This window comes from Pholcus phalangioides, unplaced genomic scaffold (assembly GCF_987345545.1).
Source record: "Pholcus phalangioides strain wild (caught in Gottingen) unplaced genomic scaffold, Ppha-v1.0 ptg000015l_1, whole genome shotgun sequence".
NCBI classification, from domain to species: Eukaryota; Metazoa; Arthropoda; class Arachnida; order Araneae; family Pholcidae; genus Pholcus; species Pholcus phalangioides.
The window spans coordinates 101,261,939-101,287,041 of record NW_028301608.1 but is presented as its reverse complement, the minus strand read 5'-3'; the positions used below and the strand labels follow the sequence as shown (position 1 = coordinate 101,287,041).

Below are 25,103 nucleotides of genomic sequence, written 5' to 3'. Positions count from 1 at the left end.
TTAACAATCATTTTGATAATGTTTAAAATTCAATTTGTCACTTTAAAACAAAAATAGACATAAACTCAGATTTCTCTTTCAATAAAAAGAGGAAAAAAAAAATGAAGAGAGAGAGAGACCGGATCATGCTCCTGATCACCCCTCCGCATACAGTGGAAGATCCAGAAAGCGCGCTCTGGTCGATTCTGCGCTTAACATGGTCTGGATATTCGTCCATCCACCGCTAGGAGGACTGCGGCTCTTCAAATGATACCATCATTGGATCACTCTCTAGTCCTTTTTTTTTCTTTCCTATTCCTCAAATAAATACATATATATATATAAAAGATAAAATAAATTCCTGTTAAAATTTTTTTTAAACAGACAAAAAAAAATTGAAAAAAAAAATCCAACTAATGGAATTTTTATCGTGTACTGACATTATGGAATCAGACTTTATTCGTGTCTGTGCGCGTGACGGATATTACCGAAAGAAATAACACTATTATTAGTGATCTCAAGTTTATCTCTTTTTTTTTTATTCTTTACCTTTTATTTTAATTTTATTTATGTTCGTCGCTTGTTGTTATCGGAACTGATCTGATTGCACGTAATTGGTTTTTTTTTTCCTGAAACATTCCGGTTTTCCTGGATGTGCCGGTTTTTCCTATCTGGGACAGGACACCCAATCAAAAAAGCATTCTAGATGATGCGAAGGGCCTCCGTTGGACTTCTGTCCAACAACTGGATAGCATCAACTTTTACGTACTGGATGTACTTTACGAATCTAACTTCTGGAACAGGTAGGTTCTGTGGATTATTTCCGTACGATTTAACAAGTAAATTATTTATGTTTATAGCATTGTTATTATTTTTTTAATGCAAGTTTAGAGATGGTGTTTGGATTGTTTTTTCTGCTGTAAGTGTTAATTTATCGATTCATTTCTACGACAATGGTAACGACTTATAGAAATGGAAAATTACATAGTCGTTTGACCTTTGCACCGAAACGATTTAGAAGGCATTACTGGATAATGTCAAAACGATATTTTTGCAACGAAGATTTGTGTAGCTATAATTAATGAGTAAAGAGGACTTGCATTTATTGCGTGTAGCCATAATAATATTGTTCAAGCTAATTTTGTCTTGGGGAAAGTTTATGAATTTAGGTCATCGGTTTAAGTAAAATTAAATCAAATGTGTGAATTAGTTTTGTTACGAAGAATTTCTATTTAGGATCATAGCACAATTTTCTAGTTCATTTTAGCTTGAGGAAAATTTATAGATTCAGTTAATAAAACAAAATGCGTTGACATCAGAATTTAAAATTATTAATTGTATTTCACAGCTGTGTGTAACGAAATCACGGCCAAGTGTATCAGGTTCTCCATTAAAGAGAGATACATCACTGATCGGAAGTATAATAAAAATGTCTTTTCAAATCAGAGGTTCTTTTGGGATTCAGTCGGACCCACATGTAACGAAATCGGAAAAAAACAGTTAAAATATTCGTTGTACGCGGACTTTGTTACATCCATACTGGCTTAATAAGCACAGATAAACAATATGAAATTCACGCGAAATAATTACGCATAATGACTGTTGAATTTCTGGAACTTTTAAAATTGAATCAATAAATAATTCAATCAAAATTAATTTGCTCAGTAATTGGACGATGAAACTGATGATTGAAAGTTCGAAAATATTATCGTGATGTAATATTTATCCAGTTACGTGAATAAGGATGCAATTTTCAATTCTGATATATCACATCATCTAATTTATGAAATTTGAATTAAAGACAATGAATTTTAGAAAAAAACTCAAAAACCCGCAACCAAATGGAGAATTAATCGATATGTTATTACTGAGTGAATTTTAGACGATATATACCGTCACATCTTATTTTACAGCAATAACAGTATTTATAAAAATATGACTTCTAATTAGCATTTTAATTTTAAAAAAATCATCATATTTTCTTAGTATAATCTAAACTATTATACTCTAATTATACAGTGTGATTATTCAAAACTCAACGTATAAACTTTTAGGGGAGGTGGAAAACACAAAAATAAAACAGAATCACATGGGGATGTATGATCGGAAACCCAAAATTGATCATCTGGAGGATAAACGAAGATGCAGAAATGACAAGTCAATAATGAGAGAGAAAAAAATAGCGATATTTCACACGAGGACAGTACGTGTACACGTTATGTTTCGCAGCAAGTGCTCAAAGTTCTTACCATCCACAGTTATGCATACACACAAAAAAGTTGTCATTATGTTCTTTTCGTGTTTTCTACCTCCCCTAAAAGTTTGTCCATTGAATTTTGAATCACCCTGTATTTATATTATATAGAAGGTGCACAGGAAACGGAATATGACATTTTACTGGCGAACCGTGGGTTATATGTTGAATTAGAAAAATTTTCCAAATAGCGTGTAGTACTCAGATATGTCATTCATGTTTCAAAGGGTTGTATGGAAAAAAACAGATTATTTATTATAATGATTTATTATAAAAAAAAAAACTAAATTTCTATACAGTCCCCTTGGGCCAAAAAACCGAATTAGAAAGTTCTTTCCCTGTCTCTTTCGATGCCAACAAAGAATCACGCGTTTCTAAGTGCAATGTTCACTGAGATATTCGAATTCGAAAAACGGAGTAAAGCTGGAGAAAAAATGTATTAAATGCGGAAAAAACCCGTTTTTTACCCATTTCCCCCCCCCCCAACTTTACTCTTTTTCAAATTGGCATATCTCAGCCAATATTGCACTTGGAAACATAGAACGTGTTTTGTTGGCATCAGGAGAAACAGGGCAATAGCATTCTATCTGGGTTTTAGGGCACACGGAGAATATGTAATGATGCCACAAATTGTTATTTTTTTACTTTACCAACTATGCAACCCCTTACAACATGATTGACATTTCAGTAATAACTACAGGTTAGTTGGAAACTTTTTCTAATTGGAAGATTCTTTTAGGATGAACGGTTTTCCAGTAAAATGTACCGCCCGTATGCTATGCACCCCACCATATATATATATATATATATATATGTTTTCGTAAAGCGTGATGTAAGGAAAACATGATATTACACAGTCGAATCCCGTGTTAACGAATACCGTTATAGCGAAAATCTCGTTTTAACGAACATTTTTCTAATCCCCCAAATAAGTTTACATAGGAGCAATGCCAGGTAACCTGGAATGCTTTTATAACAAAATTTCATTTTAACGAAGTGATTCCTCCGGTTTCTTGGCGTTCGACATAACGGGATTCGACTGCACCAGCAGATATCACACATTATTTTATTAATGCGGAGTGATATGGTGTCAATTTATCTTTCAAATATAGGTGTAGTAATTTTCAAGCCAATACTGTTTAAGCTTTAAAAACTGTCATGGCGAATTGCGAAAAATGAAAATTAAAAAAAAAAAATACATGAAGAATATCCACCTTTGTTTCTTCCCTCTGATAACGGCCTACCCCTTAAGCATAAATTCTTAATATAAATTTGCGATTGGTAATCGTTTAAACTCAAATCATCATAACAAACCATCAACATATGTGGATGAAATCCAATCTCTATCGTATGATACGACTTTTATTTGTGGATGTTTGCAATTATAATGACATCAATAACATTCTCGAGAATCGATCTACTCCAATGAAAAATTTCGTCTGATACATCCTCATAGATTATAAATATCTGACTCAAGTGCCTTATATGAAGTGTCTCCGAAAAGTGCATCGGAACGGGTAAGCATAATTAGATTTAACTCAGAACGCCGAATGGAGGAATGCCTTTTTTTATACATATATAGGACTGGATACGATACGTGACGTTTAAAATTACGATATCGCCGCTAGCAGTGATCGATTTGCTGGGAATTTATTTATCAGTGTAAGTATATATAAGAAAGAGAGAGAGAGAGACGGGGATAGTTTCCGATAATGATGCATGACGGTCATGTTTGGATAACGCGGAGATATAACCTCGAGCGCATGACGCATTTTGTGAACTGATGTCTGAATGTTATCCGCTGCTTCATTTAACTAGTGGCTTCAAGTACATTCCGTAGGATCGATACTATCACCGCGGAATCATTACTCGGCATTTTCGTTTTCTCTGCTGATACCATCTAAACGTAATTTTTAAAGTAAAAATGTGTAAAGTGTTTGTGTTTATATATCGCAGAAAAAGCCGATTATTATATGTTCTCTGAAAATAGAATTCAATGAAACCTCTCGATAAAACGGTACTCTGCTGGCAAATAAAAGATATCGCTGTAGAGGAATTATCTTTATATCAACAAGCAGCAGTTAATATTAGAGTATACACATTTCTGAACGAGACTTCAAAAAATACCGTAGAAATATAGAGTAATTTATCGGTATATCGAGTATCACTGCATCGAGGTTTCTCTGTCAACTTGCTTGTTTTATTCAGCAATCTAGCAAGTTCTATTCAGCAATCTATCAAGTTCTATTCAGCAATCTAACAAGTTCTATTCAGCAATCTAACAAGTTATATTCATCAATTTAAAATGTTCTATTCATCAATTTAAAATGTTCTATTCATCAATTTAAAATGTTCTATTCATCAATTTAAAATGTTCTATTCAGCAATCTAGCAAGTTCTATTCAGCAATCTAGCAAGTTCTATTCGGCAATCTAGCAAGTTCTATTCAGCAATCTAGCAAGTTCTATTCATCAACTTAAAATGTTCTATTCAGCAATCTAGCAAATTCTATTGAGAAAATTAGCAAGTTCTATTGAGAAAATTAGCAAGTTCTATTGAGAAAATTAGCAAGTTCTATTGAGAAAATTAGCAAGTTCTATTGAGAAAATTAGCAAGTTCTATTGAGAAAATTAGCAAGTTCTATTGAGAAAATTAGCAAGTTCTATTGAGAAAATTAGCAAGTTCTATTGAGAAAATTAGCAAGTTCTATTGAGAAAATTAGCAAGTTCTATTGAGAAAATTAGCAAGTTCTATTCAGCAATCTAGCATGTTCTATTCAGCAATCTAGCATGTTCTATTCATCAACTTAAAATGTTCTATTCGGCAATCTAGCAAGTTCTATTCATCAACTTAAAATGTTCTATTCATCAACTTAAAAAGTTCTATTCATCAACTTAAAATGTTCTATTCATCAACTTAAAAAGTTCTATTCATCAACTTAAAAAGTTCTATTCATCAACTTAAAAAGTTCTATTCATCAACTTAAAAAGTTCTATTCATCAACTTAAAAAGTTCTATTCATCAACTTAAAAAGTTCTATTCATCAACTTAAAAAGTTCTATTCATCAACTTAAAAACGTTTATTCGTCAAATTAGCAAGTTCTATTCGTCAAATTAGCAAGTTCTATTCATCAAATTAGCAAGTTCTATCGTAAATTAGCAAGTTCTATCGTAAATTAGCAAGTTCTATTCAGCAATCTGACAACTTTTATTCAGCAATCCAGCAACGTTTCTTTAGCAATCCAGCGACGTTTCTTCAGCTATCCAGCAATTTTTCTTCAGCTATCCAGCAACTTTTCTTCAGTAATCCAGCAACAATGTTCAGCTATCTAGCAAGTTTTATTCAGCAAATTACCATATTGTCGCCGTTAGAGCGAAATGCCATACGTCAAAAAATTATTTTATTTTTTAAAAGCTTTTTCACACGTGTTTTCCAGTTCTGTGAAAATGTCATATTCGCCTTTCTATTGGTCGGTAACATATTTTTTTTTTCTTTTTCTCAAACCGAGCACAACTCAGGTCTATCGCCAGAGGCAATTTACTACCTAGTGAGTTGTGCCGGAAGTTAAGTGTGTGTACCTAACAGTTTGAGTGCGTGTCTAGTGTTGTGTATGATTTTTCAGTGCTGCCATCTATATCTCAGAAGTGAAGTGAGTGATGTGTAGTGACTGAATATTTGTACTGTTTGTAGGACTGTTGCTCTCTGTGGCGAGACTTTTTAACGGGGAGATCGGCTCGCATTTGCGCCTCGAAGTTGGGAACCACATAAAACCAACTTCAGCCGACCACTGTCGGTAACATATGCATTTTTTTCAGAACGAGGAAAAATACGAGCCGCTTTTAGTAGCGTAAAAATTAAAAAAAAATTTAAAAAATTGAGAATTTCGGCATATGGCGTTCTGCATGAATGGCAAAGAATTTGGAATTTAATTAGCAAAATAATGTTATAAAAGTATTGCATTTTTTTTCCTATATTTTTTTGGGATTTCCCCATAACTTTTTATAGGGTTCCAACGGGTGGTTGAAACTCCAGTATCCACTGATTTTTATATTTTAGGTTTTCAGGTTTCCCATATTCTTTAAATCTTGAATGGTGGAACGAGGTTACTCGCTGAGTGTAGGATCAGCTGGTAGCCTCTTTATCATAACTATGCCGATTTGAAAGTATTAGTGCGCTAAGCAAATTACTTTAACAAGGTATAATACAAAATACTTTAAATTTTCTGGCGTAATTTTTTAGCTAGAAAAATGCAATGGATCCAGAAAAATCAAGTTAGACTGCGAGGGAGGGCCATGCGACCTACCAGGTATAATATTACATTAGGTTATACAAAGTGCGAAAATATTTTATGATGATCAAGGTGAATAATATTGAAAATATTGTGAAAATGAAAAAGAGGTATCAATTAAAAAATAAATAAACTTAAAATATAAGGGTTTCACTTATGATATTGCAATAATTATTTTCTTCTAATTTTCAAAAATTGTGATTAATATACAGGGTGGGCGAAAAGTCTTCGACATATTTTAAAATCATTAACAAATCAACCAGTTGAAATTAGAAAAGATGCGGTTTCTACTGAAATACTTGTCAAAGCCTAGAGTTTATTTTATTTTTTTCCTGATAAATCAAGAAAAGTTCAAATTTCAGTCGCAGGTGACGCTGTCGAACAAACAACTAGACCTAATTCAGTTTGCGTCACAGGAAAGCTGTCATATGAGGCTTAATTCTGATATCCAACAGGTCTACTGCGTCAAACATATTCTGAAAGAGGAACGAATTAGATGGGTTGAATTGGGTTTGGGATCCTGATCACTGGAGAAATACTTGCATAAAACGATAGATGTTTCTAGAACGGATTCCTATTTTCCCGGAACTGTGAAAAGATTTTTATGCGTGATATTTTTTCGCGGAAACCAATTTTTGTGAATCATAGCTTATAATGTTTTTTTTGAATCTGAAATTTTACCAGAGTGCTCACACATTTTTGTTCTTTACACAACATCGAAATCTAGTTCCACAGTGTATCTTGTAAGTGCTAATGCGGTCTTTATACTGTATCATCAACCGTTTGTCGTAAAGGTTTCAATTTAAAAAACGATCACAATGTGTTTAAAAATTTACCCTGTACAAGTTTTCAGATTGAAAATACAGTGTGACACAAAATATAAAAAAAATCTATATTTTTTGCGGCCGCTATGTCATTTAACTTCCAATTAGAAAGATGTTGCCCTGTTCTTTCTGAGTCCAACTAAAGACACCCTGTGTTTTCAACTGCAATATTGTGACTGAAATATCCGAATTTAAAAATGGAAGTTGGGAAAGAAAAATATAATGAGAGAGAGAGAGAGAGAGAGAGAGAGAGAGAGCACCTGTGTCCCAGTTAGTTTTCGATGTTATTTCCCAAATTTTCTTGAATCAGAATATCTCAGTGAATATTGCAGCGACATGAATTTTTTGAACATGAATATTAAACATGATTATTTTTGTTGTGCTCAGAAAAAACAGAGCAACAACTTTGTAATTGGAAATTAGAGGGCAAGGGAAGCATAAAAATTTATTTATTTTTATTTTGTGTCACACTCTATTTGAATACTGGTACAGTGTATTTTTGAACGCCTTTTGGCCATTTTTAAATCGGAATCATACCTGTACGACGGATGGTTGATGAGACAAGGCCACATTTGTACTTATTGAACACCATGTACATGAAAAAAATTTTCAAAGTAACAAAATGACTTGTATAAAAACGTAAATGTAATTTCTTCATCACTAATGAGATACACGTGCATAGTCAGATAAAATAATGAATACAAAATTGACATTCAATAAAGTATAAAAACCAGTTCGTGTTATTGGATTCTTTTGATCCGAAATATGCATTATATTTTGTCATTGTCTCTTACGGAACATATTTACATGTGCGAGATTCTGGATGTATTGCAATAACGAAATGATGTGCCACTAATTAATTTTATATTGAAAAAAATCTGCAGAAGCGAGTGGAAAATGAACGAAATGAAATCCAAAGAAAAAATAGACGAAAAACCATCATATCACTTGGAAACCTTTCTCGGGATTTCCATCAATATTTCTCACAAGCACCTGCCAATAGTAACGACAATAATATGGAAATATTTTTCATAAGCATTGAGAGGAACATAGTGTTAGGCTACATATAACGACATATATTTGAATATGAATGTGTTGCCATATTTGGGGAAAAAAGTACGATCATAATTTTAGATTTGATTTAAAGTGAATAAAATGTGATATTCCGCTTTTTATTAATTTTGGCCATCAAATTTTTTTTATGTATAAAATGCCCCATTTTTCGCCTATTTTCCACAAGTCTTAGCTGGATTTTCAAAATCAAGAATTGAGAATTTTCATGGCTTATGAATTATATTGTGATTAATATGGCTTTAATTATCATAATTAATTATGCTCATCTAAATAGTTATCTCACATATTAGTCAGACATGAACGTATTTTGGGCGAATAATATTGGGCGCGGTAGCTAGGTCGATAAGATACTCGTCTGAAGTACCAAAGGTTGCTTAGAGTTGTCGCGAGTTCGATATCCGGGGTTCGTCCTTATCAGATACATTCCTGACTTAGGCGTACAATAGAAACGCCTGTGGCATGACCACAGAAAAAAAAATACCGCAGTGACCCCACATCGAGGGGTTAGCGCACTAACCCCTCGGTGAGTATAAAGAGGCTGCCGTCCGGAATCGGCAATAAACTGTAGTTCCCGGTCTAATTATATCTCGTGTGCAGAAAATCACCGTGGTGCGACAGAAATGAGCGAATAATACTTGACTTCCGTGCCATGGCAATTGACTTCCATGACTTCCGTGCCTATTGACGTAGAAATTGTATACTCTGAAATCGAACACAACTCCAGTCCATCGCCATGGGTGATTTATTACCGATTAAATTGTGCCGAAAGTGAATGTGTGTGCCTATCAATCGCTAGTGTTCGGTTTGAATTTTATTTTCAGTGCTAACATATATATTTAAAATTGTGAGTGATATGTAATGATTGAATATCTGCACCGTTGTTGGCCCGTTGCTCACTATGACTATCAACTTCTGTCGGCCACCACCACTGTAGTGCCGGTATCTTTCGAACTCTTGTCCTCCCGATACGAGTCCGTCACTATGACCACTCGGCCACCACAGCGAGAGAAATTGTATAAAATATTATGATTCATTCTGTATTTAGCGATAATTTAAAAGCAACATTCGTGAATATATCTAAACTAAAAAAATTTAATTGTGGAAAATACGGGAGAGGTTACGATATATTTACGCAGTTATCATTATATCGATTAGTGCATTAATACAGAGTGGCCCTGAAATCTGGACCTGTTTTGAATTAAAAAATGAGGGGAAAAGATTATCAAATAAAGAGACAAATATCTTAAAGCATTTTGAAGAGAAGGTTTAAAATTTTTTTATCAAATTCCATTCCTATTACTCCCATCCTTATTTCTATTGTTTGTGATACGAATGTTACAAAGAACACGACAAGAAATGATATATAAGCTTGACATCCTAGGAGTCACTGAAAGTGCACACATGTGAGTGTGTGTGTGCGGAAATTTTATAGAAAGTGAAAAAAAACGACTTGGAAACATTCTTTTTCGAACGCTCTGTCTTCTTGAACAGGTTTTTTTCTTTCAAAACAGTTCCCGATTTCTGCATCACCGTGTATTTCCTGCATGAATGAATCCAATTTTTTTTTAATTTATCAATTTTAAATTAATGATTTTTTTTTTGGAGAAGATTATAAAATTACTTTGAATAAGATTTCGCAGTGCGATAATGGTAAAAATTATATACCATAAAGTTATCTCTATCGACATACAACAAGCGTTATGAATAGTGTACATTAGTCTCCATATAACGATTCTGTACGACTATGGTACGAAATTTTCACTGAATTTCTTTTTAATTTTATATTTCACACGGAAAAAATGTCCACACGGAAAAAACTTATTTTTTTTTAATTATGCTTTCTTGAATATGATTTGACTGTATAATATGGACACAAAGGTATTTGCTTGATTAATCAAGTAAAAATGGTCATACTTGTGTGAGGATATGTAGATGAAACAAATATCTCAGCGAAGAGAGTACTTAAAAGCATGGGGGGGGGGGGGGTTTGGGGTGGGGGGGAGGGGTTAGGGAGTAGAGCTTAGAAAAGGCGGGTTAACAATGTTCTAATTGGATTTTCAGAACAGAGTGACCAAGTATATAATTTTTTAATTTAAATAAATTTACAACACCTTGAATTATGAATGACATGTCTGATTTCTACACGTTATTTGGATATATATATGCAGTCAAACCTCGTTAGTGGGTCACCCGGGTAACGCTTCACTCCACTTACCGGGTCTCTTTCTGGTTAGCCCAATTATTCTCTATGGGGTTCTAATAGTACTAAAGTCTTGATAATGCGCCACCACACTCACTTTTAAGAAGTCACTTTTTGTTAAAACACTCTTTGAAAAATTACTATTCACATTGGAAATTCTACGTAGGTATCAAAAAATAAAATTCATGAAAATAACTTTTCCTGTATGTCCATGGCCAATGTTCATACATGATCAAAATTAAAAAAAAGAATAATAAAGATGGACGGACAAGATATAAGGAAGAGCGGGTCGTGTCTCCAGTGGTGGAGATGGTAGCGTGCTTGTCCGGTGTACCAAAAGTACCTCGGTTTGAGTCCCGGTGGAGACAAGATAGCTTTTCTTTCCGAGTTCACCCCGGCATAATATCAAGAAAATATCTGTTTTCTCAAAAAAAAATTAAATTTTATTTATTTGAAAAAATTACATGTATGATATAAACACTGAAATGAATGACATTTTTGTTTTAAAAATTGAGATTGGAATCTCATACGTTCAGGGGAAGAAACAAATACTTTCATACAAGCAAAATATATTTTTTTCCTATAAATAAAACTAATGTTCCCAACTGGGAACATTGGCCGTTAAAAATCTTAACAAATCTTGGCTGGGCGATTGTCTCGCATGTGCGACCCTGTGTTCACCCTGCTGCCAGCTCTAAGTTTTAAAAAAGTCCGTTCACCTTTAACAAAGCAGAGTTATAGGGAGGAATATGAAAAATCGACCTTTTTAAGAAAACTTGTATTGGGACTGGAAAGCACAAAAGAAAAAGTGTCTTCCAATTTCTATCCTCTTTGGAGAAAGAATCGCCTCTTCAACTTCCAATTCCACACAAACAAAACTCGCCAGTGCTCTTTTCGGTGAAAAATAAACAATTATTTTTCCGAACTCATAAAGGATTATTTTACTTTCATTTATGATGCTTAAAAGAATTGAACCGCAACACAAGACGACAATACTTTGGTTTCCATAAAAATGCGGGAAAATTTGCGAATTTTCAAAAATCTAAAATAGTAGTATTATGCGTTATTCAAATGAGTAATAAAGTAGCAAACAAACATTTAATTAATTAAGAAAAACTCAGAGTAACCAATTTTTATGACTGAGCTCTTTTGAATGAATAAAATTTGCCTTCTTCTGTATTGAATGCATCAATAAGGATAAAGGAATTAGCGTGGCCATCACTTACTCCGTTTATTGAGTCACTCCGCTTACGAGCTCATACTTATGGTCTCCCAAGAGTGACTTATTAACGAGGTTTGAGTGTTTATACCTTTTTTTTTTCAATTGAAAGTATACTTCTAGAATCAACGGTTCACGACGCATTCCAAGATAAAAGAGACACTCCTATGCACCCAATATATGCATACGTGCATTCAACCAGTTTGTGCGGGCTATCTGGGATTTTAAGTTTTAGGAATATCATATATATTCCGATAAATATGTAGTTTTTGTTACAAAATTTCGTAGAATAAGTACTCATTCCCCAGATTTACGAACGTTCAACATAAGGACCTTTCGGGTTACGACTGATATATTTGTTGCTGCTGGTGAACCTTAAATTTCCTTTTGTCATATTTTTCTAAAAATGCTTATGCCAGATTCTCTGGTCACGTTCCTGCCCACGTCGTAGAGTTATGAAAAAATTAAAGAGATAATATATTTTATTTTGTACTATACATGAAATGCACATCACACATTGTGCAAATCGTGTACAGTTATACGTAAATTTTAGACCATTCTATCGTCAAAATATTTTCAGAACGACTTAGAAAAATTTACAAGCATTATGAGTAATATCGTTGCTGTAAATGAGGTTCGTAACACTTGCGTCTGAAGACGATGAAGTGACTGAATAGTGCAAAAAACGTAATTTTTTCTGCATTTTTTTTCTTAACTTTGACTAAACTTTCCGTTTAGAAATGTACTGTCCTGTCTCTTATACCATATTAGCCGATTGATTCAAACTCGGCGTAAATTCGACTTACGAAATATATCTGGTACGGATGTTATTCGTAAGTTCAAGAGTGACAATATATTAACTCTACTTTACTTTACCGCCAGCTGATGGTTCTGCTCAATCAGCAAAGAAAAATCAAGAGAATTTAATGAAAAAATAAAAGTAATGAGCTCATAAAAAATCACAATTTTAAATTGAAAATTTTTTTAGCAATAATTAAACACAATATTCATCAAATGAAAAAAACACCGAAGATAAATATAAATATCCCATTCTTAATGGAACATAATCGTTGGCGGATAATTTGGTGTGTGGTTTCTGTAAAATCAAACGATAGTACAGAAAGAAATGCAGAAAATAATGAAGAAAAAATTTCCATATCTAATCTGTTGCTATCAATATTGACAAAACGCTGCTAGGCGAGAAATAAATCGCCTCTCATGCATAGGCATAGCGTTTAAACACTATTCTCATTAAACGTCCGTATGATGTACTAATATACGTATATTAATATCATAACTCAATAAAATGAAAATTATTCGAATTCTAAGTAAACGCACGAATTATTATAATCATTAATCGTAGCTACAAAAGCTTTTGTGCGTTAATGTAAATGAGATCATTCAATAGATACGATTATATCGATGGATATAATCTCGAATAAATATGACAACGTTACTACCGCACTAGTACGGTTAAATATAATTAAAGATTCATGAGAGAGTCGGCGCACGCGGAACAGTTTCCCCAGTATGGCAACCGTATATCGGATGTACATTTTCGTGTGTGTGTCTTTTAGCTCTTTGAATTCGTTACTCTAATTTTTAATGAGAAATCTAGGTCCCAATGACGATCTCGGAACTCGTGTGGACAGCACGTCCGTTATTTTGTCAGATGTAGGGGGAGGGTTGAACGATGAATGTTACAGATATCGCGTGAGATGACGCACACACACACACACACAATATCTGAGAGGAAACTTATGATACTGTAAAGTACGTGGACTTTTGACACACGCAAATCCGATCTCATTAGAAATTCACATCGGAAAGGGGCATGTTCTGTAATAACAACTTCTTCGTTTCACGAAACGCAAATTTCGCACACCTGAGCTCGCACAGAAGCCGCACCCAAAATTTCTGGTTCTACGCTAAGTTTATGATTGCTTTATCGCGACGCCAAATCTATTGCCACATAACCAAATATATTTTCTGTTAGAAAAAGGGAGACTTTTATTGGAGTATTAAAAGTGGATTACTAGCTTTGATTTACAGAGGTTTGATTGATTTGGCTGTAAAATTAAGGTATATCCCACTAAGTTAAAAACATCATTTTGGAAGAAAATATTGATTTTGTTTTTACTTTTTGTGAAAGCCCTATTTCGTTGTGATTTCCAAACAGTCCTTGTTTTGTTTACATGATGCTTAGAACTGAAGTTGCATCCATTTTTAGTGTTGCGTTTCTTACGTACAAGTAAACAGTGAATAAAAACTTTAAATGCGTTTTAAGAAGAATGCTATTTTTGGCATTTTACCTGAGTTTTAAACACGATTCCTAAACATTTATCCATTGCATCATTACGAAATTTCAATATGATATCCTACTATTGCGAACCAAAATGTAAGGTCTGCCATATGTATTTGTCAAATTACAATGCTTTATTCATGATATGTCGAATGAAATTTAAAAATTTTCGCACGCATATATATCCGTCCATATAATCTGCATCATTACAAGTTGAATTTACTGTGAAAATAATATAATAACATTCCATTTATAGAATTTTTTTCAATCTTGATTAAATTATTACATGGATTTTGCTTAAAATTTGTCATAAAAATGGCTTTTTCATGAAAAAATAGCATAGGTTGTCCAAAATATATTATTACTTTAATCATTTTGGGGCATTTTCTATCAAAAAATGCATTAAAGTTCGCTCCAGTACAATTTTAAACAAAAGTGACAAGAAAGGTTACTCGGGTACCTTAGGAATCGTAACAAGTTGAGAAAAGTTATAAAATTTCAACAACCTGAGATAAACCAGTTTGGGTGTAATAGCGTCTAAAGTGGCTTAGAGGTCAAAATGACCACTTCTGTCGTTCTGGTGTTAATTCGTTAACAGTTTTTAGCATAATAGATCCCGTTACGCAAGCACAGCGTGTTTTACAGGAGCTAATTACAAGGTGCTTTACAAGTACCTAATACTTTTATATGCTAGTTGGTTCATTTCCCAACATTGGCTTTCATTTCTGTTCCAATCTGTTTGGCAATATTATAAATTATGAGATAAGTGCACAATAGCAATTTCATCCATTTTGGGGTCACTTCAACAGACGGAAACTTAGAGTGTAACAGCAACAAAGTCCCAAAAAATTGTGTTTCAACATTTGTTTATTATTTTTATCAACAATAAACATATTTGTTTTGATATAATCATTAGTATATAAATGATGAATTGACCTGATTATTCACGATATAAATCCAGCAAACGAGGATAAAGCATGAGCATTAGAGAATTACTTTAGTGTTTCTCTAGTGATTCGGAAATTCCAAGATGTCTTGTATTTGATTATCTAAAAGTTCTCCAAAGAGAATGATTACATTGAGCAGTCCCATGTCAATGCATTAAACTAATGGAATACCATCAAAACAGAAGGCTGTCTCTAACTAGAAGAAACGTCAGATTTATCTAGTGGGAAATTCAAATTAAACAGGATTTCACTAGTCCAAATTAATTGTTTTTTTCTTCATTCAAATTGTGATGCAGGGATTCTGAATAGTTTTAAAGCTCTCAAGTCTGAAGATTTAATTAAAACAGTTTTAATTAGTCGTGTTACAAAGACACGGATTCACCGCGAGTTGACTGACTTCCACTCGGAATGACATCCGCGCAACTGCGTGGTATTCATATATAAGGCTTAACTACGTTCCTCAACAACTCCACGTGAATTTGTCTTGCGTTTCGGGGCTTGAAAAATTTAAATATGCGGTTATGTATTGAATTTCCCGAGAAGATTCCACTCCAGTGAGTACAAACGCACACTGAATAAATGCATATGTAGATTGCGTGTCACATATTCTGTTTAAACGATTTCCATATAAATAGAACAAGTGCGATAATTAACTTATACAATTTATGAGAACCATAATGAGAAAAGGAATTGAAATTCTTCGTAAACCTTTAGTTCTAATTTTTATTTAAATACCGACTTAACATATCACACATCTTTAACACTCCTATAGTGGATCTGGATCTGAGAGATTCACGCTCGCATTTTGTTATGATCGTTCCGTGAGTTGAAGGGTGGTGTGGACCCCTCTCTCCTATCTTCCTACTGAGAAGTGTGCCACCTGACACCGCATCACACACCACCACCACGTGGTCCGTAGCGTACCGTTAAAAGGCTGGAGGGTGTATATGTACACTCTGACACAAATTAAGTAAATATTCCCAATTATTTAGATTCTATTAAAATTTGATCGTAGGTAGTCATAAGGATGTTGTTGACATCAAGTGAAATTACGTGAGAGTCATTCTAGTGTTCTACTATAATTTTGTAAGTCAGTTGTCATTGTACAAATAGGATTATTTGATTTTCGAAGTAGTTTTTCATGTTTTTATTCAATAATTTTCTTTCATGTTTACGTTGATGTTGCTTAAATAAAAATTTTATGTAAATACATCTGCATTATTTTATCACTTTTTTCCTAAATGATATGATATGCATTTGATGTTATTATCGATTTTCCATCATGGATCTCACAGATTCAACGCCACGTTGGCAACCTTGCACCCATGGCAAGACGATGAAAATCCTGCATAGCAGTCAGGGGTGATCATGTCTCTTACCAAAGACTGGATTTTCCTTGCTAGTCACTTGTCACATGGACGTTTCAGTCTTCTGTCCAATTGTGCTCGCCGCTAATTTTTCAATAAAGATCCTTCTTATCCTTTGGAGTTTTTTTTTGGGAGGTTTTGCTTACTTTTTCCGGTGTTCGTACGTCTTGGGGATCTCATGGTGTTATTTATGTCGATTTGGAACACTTTTGTACGATATTACGTTAGAAAAAACCGTCTCGTCCTTAATTTTCGCACGCCAGTGTATGACAATATTTCACTCAGAATCGTGGGAAGTTTATAGTTGGAATCAGCAGAGACACGGCAGAAAATTTCTAACTGGGTTTTTGGGCACAGGGTGTCCTTATAAAAAGTTAATTTGCTTCTAATTTTAATAACTACACGACCCCTTGTAACATGAATGGCGTAGCCAAAATTCTTGACTTTAATATCTGTCAACGTTTTCTTGCTATATCATTTTAAAAGGAATCAGTCGATTATATGGCAATGTGTACTTAGGTATCGTGACTAAGTAGGAGTTCTAAAAAGACATGTTGTTTAGTCTTTTCTCTTTAGTGATTCGTAAACATATTTCTTTGTTTTGACAAATAAGTACCGGTATAAATTAAGAATCAATAAAGCGTATTTTTCTATGGATATATGTGGGAGTATTTTTTCTGTACAACCAGTGTGAGTTTCATCGTAAATATTTCATATAGGACCCCAACGTATAGGTTAATTTGGCCCAAAATAAAAATAAATTTCACGAACACATAATGGAACAGTGGATTTGTTATGTCATAATCACAGTTTTAAAGGATGAGATTACACTATAAATGCTTTAGAAAAGTTATCTTATAAAACTTGAAAAATGCAGCCAATGAGCGTATCGGTTACGTTCGATCGAATGTAACCCCGATACGCTTATTGTTTGTGTCTTTAAATTTTTCTAAAAGATCTTTCATCAAACTTTTATAGTGCAATACCGGCCTTTGACAAAGTTTCAAACTATTTAAAAATCACTTTAAATCTCAGTATTTTTTCACTACTATTTTCTAGCACAAGGGCGAATAAGAAGTTTCATAAAAGTGTGAATGTGTTTACAGTAGTTTGAGTGATCTGAATTTAGATAAACGTAAAAACAGATAACATTTTAATTAGTATTCTAATGACATGGAAAAAAATACAATCATGCAAATGAAATGAAAAATCACTGCGGGGTGAAACGACGTGGCTAGAATACATCGAGGTTTTATTCTCCCTTTTCAATTTCGAGTAAACCATCTCTTACTAAAGTGTATGAATATCGAAAGGAATATTATCGGTACTTAAGAGTCAACTTTTCTTTAGAATTCAAAAGCATTTTCGTTTCCCTTAGAGGAAATCAAAGCAATGAAATAACTCTCGAAATAGAAATAGCATCAATAATCACACATTTAGCGCGAGACACCATCAGACGAATTGAACGAAGAGTGAAACCTCATATGCCTCGTGGGAAATTGAAACAGAACATCCTATACAATATAGGATGAGCAAGCACTTCGGATGACTAAATCTACTGCAACACAGAAAATGCCGTTCCTTTGATCGCCATCAGTTTCATTAGCTGTTTCCCGAAGCACATTTGGAGTGTTTGAAGTGCCATCTTCACACGAATCTACTTTGAAAATGTGTTTTTCCTCCCCTTTGATACTCATTCACGCGCATGGTGATGGCTCTTCACAATATGGTGATGAGCCGTTGATAGCCGAACAAAAGACATCGTGCTGTAGTGAATTGGACTACTGTCGACCTATTTCGTGCATGCTACAAAGGTGTCTGTTTGCAATGAATTAGAAGGCTTCAACAGAGTCGATAATATTATCAAGCAAATCAATATTCACCCTCAATTGAATTATCTCCAAAGTTGTCTTCAAAGTAAGGGTTTCACAGAATTGTGTTTCAAAATACAGTAAATTAGAAAAGTAAATTCAATTGGAGTAAACAATATCTTTTATGGACACAGATGAGACAAAAAAGTTTATCCGTAGAAGAGGGGGTGACCGTAATCCATAATTTCGTTTTCAAATGGGAAATTATTATTTCACAGCAAAAGAAGGGTGTCCGTTAAGAGGGGAGATTTACAGATTTATCTAAGCATCCATAGGGGGAATGGGAGTTCAACATTTGCTGACTTCGAACGCCAAAGCGGGGGGTGAATGATGATTAAGTAAGAAATAGGTTATATGGTAGTATGAAATTCGAAAATTATTCATGTTTTCCGAAAACATTATGAATGTGAATTTATCCATCTAAAATTTGCAATCAGGTAGGCAATCAGATAGCCCTAGAGCATCACTTTGCCTGAGGCCCCTAGAACTATTATAATAAGGGTTGTTCATGACACACTTGAGCGGCACCAGCTGACGTCAGGACCCTCGCAGAAGGGTTTCATAGCGATTGGCTTACCTGGTATTTCAAAACCGCTTTATTTGAAAAGTAATAGAGCAGTGGCGTCACTCACCGGATTCGAGTTCACTCCCATTAAGCGAAGGCGGTAAGACCCTGGGGCCCACGATGCTGTTTTGCAGAGTTTAAGAGCAAGATCGGGTTTAGACAGGTGCAATGGAGGTTACATGTCAGGGGGTGGCAACCATGGAGAGACGGGGAATTTTAGGGGGGGGGGGCTGGTTATTTTCCAATTTTTTTGCTTTATTTGGGGGGGGGGCTCACGCTGATGGATTGAAGGGCATGGGAAGGTGTAAATCTTCAGAGAAGTTTCAGAGAGTAAAAATCAGAGAAGTTTTAAGTTACTAGCTTTCAAAAACATTTTAAATTAGCATGCATTGAGTAAAATAATATAGGTGTCCCTCGCTTTAAGCGATTAATTGGCTCCGCTAAATAGTCACGTGGGACGAAATCGCGTAAAGTGAATTGAATTTAACATGGGAAAAAGTATGAAGAAATGGCGGGAGTGGTTTTCTTCAGAAGGATTAAAACAATTGCAGCCTCATCAAAGGAACATTTTTAATGAATTAGTTATTGAAACTTTTATGATTAAATCCCGAGGATTTAGACAATGTGAATTGAATTAAATAATTGAATTGATAATTTTTCTCTCTTTACTACTTCTGATTCATTCTAGTGCGTGTTTTCTTTCCTGAAGAGCCTGGTATGATAGGCTGATAACTCTTTAAATGAAACAAGAGATTTGGCTGAAAAAGAGCAGCATTTATTCGTCTCCTTATAGTTACTTTAGCCGCAAAGCCAGGGACTTCGGCATATTTCTCGCAAATATGAAAATTCTTGTTTCACTGGAAACGATTATTTCGATTAAATATCTCCTGGCATTGTTAGTGTGTTACTAAACGTTGATCATCAGGTGAGTTGTATCTGAGAATTTCCTCTCGTATTTGTCTTAGCTACATCATCAAATTTCGTCGTCTACGAATCTAACTGTGTTATATCTTCAATTTGCAAACTCACATTTTAAGGATAAAGTTAAAGCCGCGTTTCGCAGGTCAGAATTCCTGGAATCAACTTCTAAAAATCGCGTTGTAGTGAAATCACGTAAAGCGAGGGATACCTGTATGCAAAGGTATACAGGTATATATATTTCTCCTTCAATATTTATTTATTGTGTTATGGAGGGGGGTGGGGAGGGCCTATATCACTGAGTAAGTTTCTGAGGGTCAGCGGAGTCTACCAGATAGAGATCAGTACCAGTCTAGGAAGCTTTGGCCCAGTTTATTTGATTTTTCTGAGCAAAGGGGAAGAGTTGTCAGTGTTTTGCTCACTTTTCCTGACGGGGTGCGGGGATCGAAACTAGCTGAAATTCTGCTGACTTAATACGTTATTTGAATGGCCTGAAACAGTGGTAATTATGAAAAATCCATTATTCCACCCATGTGGAAATATCACTGAGATACTATGCATGGCGCAAATTTTCCCTGATACTCAGTTATAATGCAACACGTGATCATCGGTTAAGTCAGTGGTTCTTAACCAGGGGATCCTTGGGAAAATTCCAGGTGTCCATAAGCTTGATTGAGAAAACATTTACCTCATTGTTTTTTTTTCATTATTTATATGCTGAATATTATTCAGTAATGGAGCGTCGGGGCCTTCTTCAACTTATACACAAAGGATCCTTGACTTTCATCTCATTGACATGTGAAAGTGAATCCCTGGCTTCCGATCAATTGGCGAAAAGGGGACGAAGGGAAATTTAAGTTCTCATTGGAATCATCAGATAGGTTCTTCATTAAAAAATTAATAAAATAAAATTAATAAATAACAATAAATAAATAAAACCACACAATGGATAAAAAACGTATTCGGGTACATTAAAACTTGAGTTTATTAATTTCTTCGACACAAACTACATATTTTTGAATGTATCTATACTAACGAAACATTAATGAGAAACTTTAATTGGACGAATATTTAAAAGCAAATCAGCAATATAGGTTGAAATTATAGGTTACAACTATAAGTAAGTTATAATTTATATGCGCATACCTTTTATGCAAATGATATTATTTTAAAAAGCATTTCCTTCTGTGTGCTACAAAAAAAAAAGCCAACTCTTTTTAATCCTCTCTTTCATCGAACTTTAATAATAATTACTTCCGTTATAAATACAAATTTTTATAAAAAAATATTAGATGGCACAAATATGAAAAAATTCAAACATCAATTAGTAAACCCTGTTTAGGAATTTCATCCTAAAACAGATTTTTCAAAATCAATAAAATCACCGCAGAAAGAGATAAAAAGAGATAAAGGCTGAGAGAGAGAGAGAAAAGCTCGTGGAAAAGCAAATTGAGTGTTTCAGGGGAATATGCAAATTCTTTCCTCGTTAACATTCACAGAAAGAAATGGAGGTCTTAAGGATCAATAGAAATGAGCGAGAAAAAGAAAAAGCATACACACAGAAAGAGGACTCTTCTTCTTCTAACTTCGAGTGTATGTATATATCTTACCTCACCACGAAAACTGAACACGTAGAGTTAATTTGAATAGAAATTTTTCGCATACCCGAACGAATTAAAACGGAACACCGACCCGAACGTCCTCATCGTTGAAAACAAAAGAATGTACGTGTTTGAAATTTTCTGTTAAAAGCCTTCTGACGTTATCAGGTAATGAAAAAGAATGGGAGTATCTTAGTTATACCCACGGCTATGTTTAAATCACGCGTAAAACTAAAGCTGAGGAACCTTAAATAATACATAAACAAAATAATATTTCTCACAATAAAGCCTTAAATACGTGCCTTTTGTGTTTTCTAGAAGCCAATGAGTTGGAGTTTAAATTTTTTCTTCAATTGCATCTGGTGTTAGTGAATATTTTATCTGTCCTGGTCATGATATTGTTCGTTTTCATATGTGTTATTAATTCCTATAATATTGTGAAATCCTTCTTGATCAGAATTTTTATGCATTGTTATTAACATATTTATATTGACATCAAATATTTAGGTGTTTTTTTTTCAATTTTACTGCCTTCCCGGGATCACATTGATTTATTAATTTCGTGATGTTTCAGTTAGCTCTAGGCTCTTCTGCATCTTTTAGAATATTCAATATTTCGTTTTGATTGGTTTCTACATCAATAACTAGTGAGATATGAAACTTTCGTAATCCCCCAGTGAATTTGAATAGGTATATTAGATTTATTACAATTTGATGTTGTAGATAATAACGTATTGTTGTTCTAATATATTTATTGTAGATTAGAAGCAGATGATATTCAGGGATGTTATACTCGGAGTGGAATTAAAATATTGAAGAAAAAAAAAAGAATGCGGATCACTATTGAACAGCATAATTATTCTAAAAAGTTTCAGGAAATCTACAATAAAGCAATTCGCTTTATTGGAAATTGCCTGCTTAGTGGCTATTAGTTGTCGAAACTATTGCCGGTTGAAGAAAAAAAAAATCTTGAATATATTATTTCCAACCGTGATTGTTGAAACTTTTGTTTGCTTATTCTTCAAAATATTTGTGAATTATGTTTGAAGTCCCTCTCTCCCATCGTTACAATTCATTGCGTTTATCTCTGCTCTTTATTTTTCTCTTTCCATTTTCCTCTCTGCTATGTATCTCTAATCTTCCTCTTTGTTCCCTTTCATAATCTCTCTCTCCGAATCTTCGTTATTCTCTCTTTATCTCTCTCTTAACCCTTCATCACCACATTCTGAGAAGTAGAATAAGAAAAAAAATAATGATAAATTGAAACAAAAATATAAACATTGGGGTAATAATAAATAGTTATCATGTGATTTATTTGTAGGTGGTTTTAGTTCCAATTAACGGCGAAAAAATTAAAAAATATATACTTCTTTTTTTAAGCAGTTAGTTAATGCATAACAAATTATCTAAGCTGGTACTTCGATATACAGTCTGTAAATAAAGAGTTCATCTCTCTCATCATCTCTATCTCTTTATCTCTCGCTCTATTTCCTTCTTTTCCACTGTACCCTTCTCTCCTCTATTTTTATCTATTTCACTATCTCTCTATTACTTCCCTCTACTCTGTTTCAAACTACTATATATATTTTCGTTTCATTCATTTTTTTATTCCATTTTCTCACATTCTCTATCCCCCTGTAATATTTATTTATATACCTTGTTAGCCTTATTCAGCTATCTATATATTCATTACTATCCTCCCCCCCCTCTCTCCAAATCTCTGACGTTAATTAACTAAACAGCAACATCTCTGGTCACAAAAATATAAAATTACTCATTTATGTGTATAATCCACAAGACTTAAGCAATGGTCGTAGTTTAGCCATTTTTTCTGACATTTGCTGCAGTAACATACAACACGTATATGTTACGGTAAATGTGATAAATCTGTTATTATTCATACCTACCGATCAGTCTAGTAAGTTTGATAAATTTATTACTTTTACCGGTGAATACGCATAACACCCAAGCGCTGTTGGTAAATTTGATAAATGCTAAAATAATTATCGCGTTTACCGGTGATTAAGCATAATAACAAATTTTCGTAGTAAATTTGATAGATATAGTGAAAATTTGATACAATAATATACTTTAAATTTATCGTCTTCATCTCTGATTATGCACAATGCCCAAGTGTAATGGGTGAATTTGATAAATATGATAAATATGAAAAAATTCCGGATTAGTCTAGTATGTGTGATGAATATATATAAATTTGGGGTGACACAATATCTGTATGAACCATCATGTATAGCATATCTCACAGTACGATTTATCATGTTTATCACAGGAGAAATTTGACAAAATTTACTAATGACGCGTGGGTATTATGCATAATCTCCGGCAAAAGTGATAAATTTAGGGAAGTTTATCGAATTTTTTTCCAAAATGTTTGAAGATCATGCATAATTACCGGTTAACACAGTGCGTCCGTATTTCCGATTCTGAAAACTCACGTCGTCTCCGATTGGTCGAAAACCAGAATTTCAAGCTGAAAAAATTTGAAATTCGTGTTTTTAACCGATTGGAGACGACGCGGGTTTCCAGAAACGCAAATACGGAGGCACTATGTTCTCACCCTAATAATCAATTAGATTTACCGTTAACATATATACGACATACATATGTACAGCGTACAACGAACCCAAATCAATAAAAATAATTTTTCACGTTATAATAATTTAGTATAACGCGTGGCATTTCTATAAATATACTGAGCAACTAATAATAGGAATAACCCACATTAGTTTTTAGATAGTGGCCGAAAGAAATGAAATAAGACATCACGAAACCCCTCTATTATGTATTAATCAACCACTTAAAGGTCGTTTCTGATGTCATAAACAATGCAATATTATATTAGTCTCACATTCCAGTTCCAAGTCTCTTTAACGTGGCTGATATCATATGAAAGTGAATTACCTAGAATGCGTATATAGACATCCAAGGTGGTCTTGACGATATATCAGGGGATGTAACGCACTCTCCAGTCAACAAGTGCTTATCTGTGATGTTAATCGGTGAAACGCTGCGATGCGAATGTGCCACTTTGTGCATTTGTGATGTGTTTGTAGACGGATTCCATTCCACTCTCTTTCGTGTAGGAAATGCTTTTGGGTTGATATCGATCAGCTACTCGGCCTCTCTCTCTGTCGTTTTTTTCATACTCTCCTGACAATTCGAATTGATGGATGGGATCTTGTACCATTAGAACTACCTCCTATTTTATTTCTGTATATTTCTTCTCCTTCCATTATTGGTGACTGATTACATCCCATCCTCAGTGCTTTTTTATTACCGATGCCTTACGCCCTATTCCAACTTAGCATGCTTGCTTGTGGACTGTGAGTAGCATCTGTGTTCCCAGAACTCCTTCCTCGTTGATTTTTGTCTCAGTACTTAATTTACCATCCATGTACATTCTAAGACTTTATTCGAAGGTCGATAAAGTCTCTGTGGATTTAATTTGCTCTACGAATATATATATGCATATAGATGTTGTTCTTCCTCGAATAGATTAAATTCCAAAACATCCATCTATTGTTTTGTAATTTCCGTAACCCAAATGCGTTTTTAATCGTTTTCACGTAATTATAATATGCATATTCCGCACCGCACCATAAAGATTACTAAATGTGCGAATGGTTAAATTGTCCTTTATTCGATCTTCCCACGAGTAGAAATGAGTAAACA

At 34.0% G+C, this 25,103-nt stretch overlaps 1 protein-coding gene across 4 annotated transcripts in view; it reads left to right on the top strand.

Annotated features, from left to right (window-relative positions):
* The first annotated feature begins 564 nt into the window (after nucleotides 1-564).
* The window catches only part of LOC149077208 (nephrin-like), a 174,484-nt gene continuing 149,945 nt past the window's right edge, over nucleotides 565-25,103 (top strand). For all 4 annotated transcript variants that reach the window (XM_089244957.1, XM_089244955.1, XM_089244953.1 and 1 more), the window contains exon 1: nucleotides 565-786. In XM_089244957.1, coding sequence (XP_089101083.1) covers nucleotides 686-786 — 101 coding nt within the window. In that variant the 5' untranslated portion in view covers nucleotides 565-685. The remainder of the gene's footprint in view (nucleotides 787-25,103) is intronic.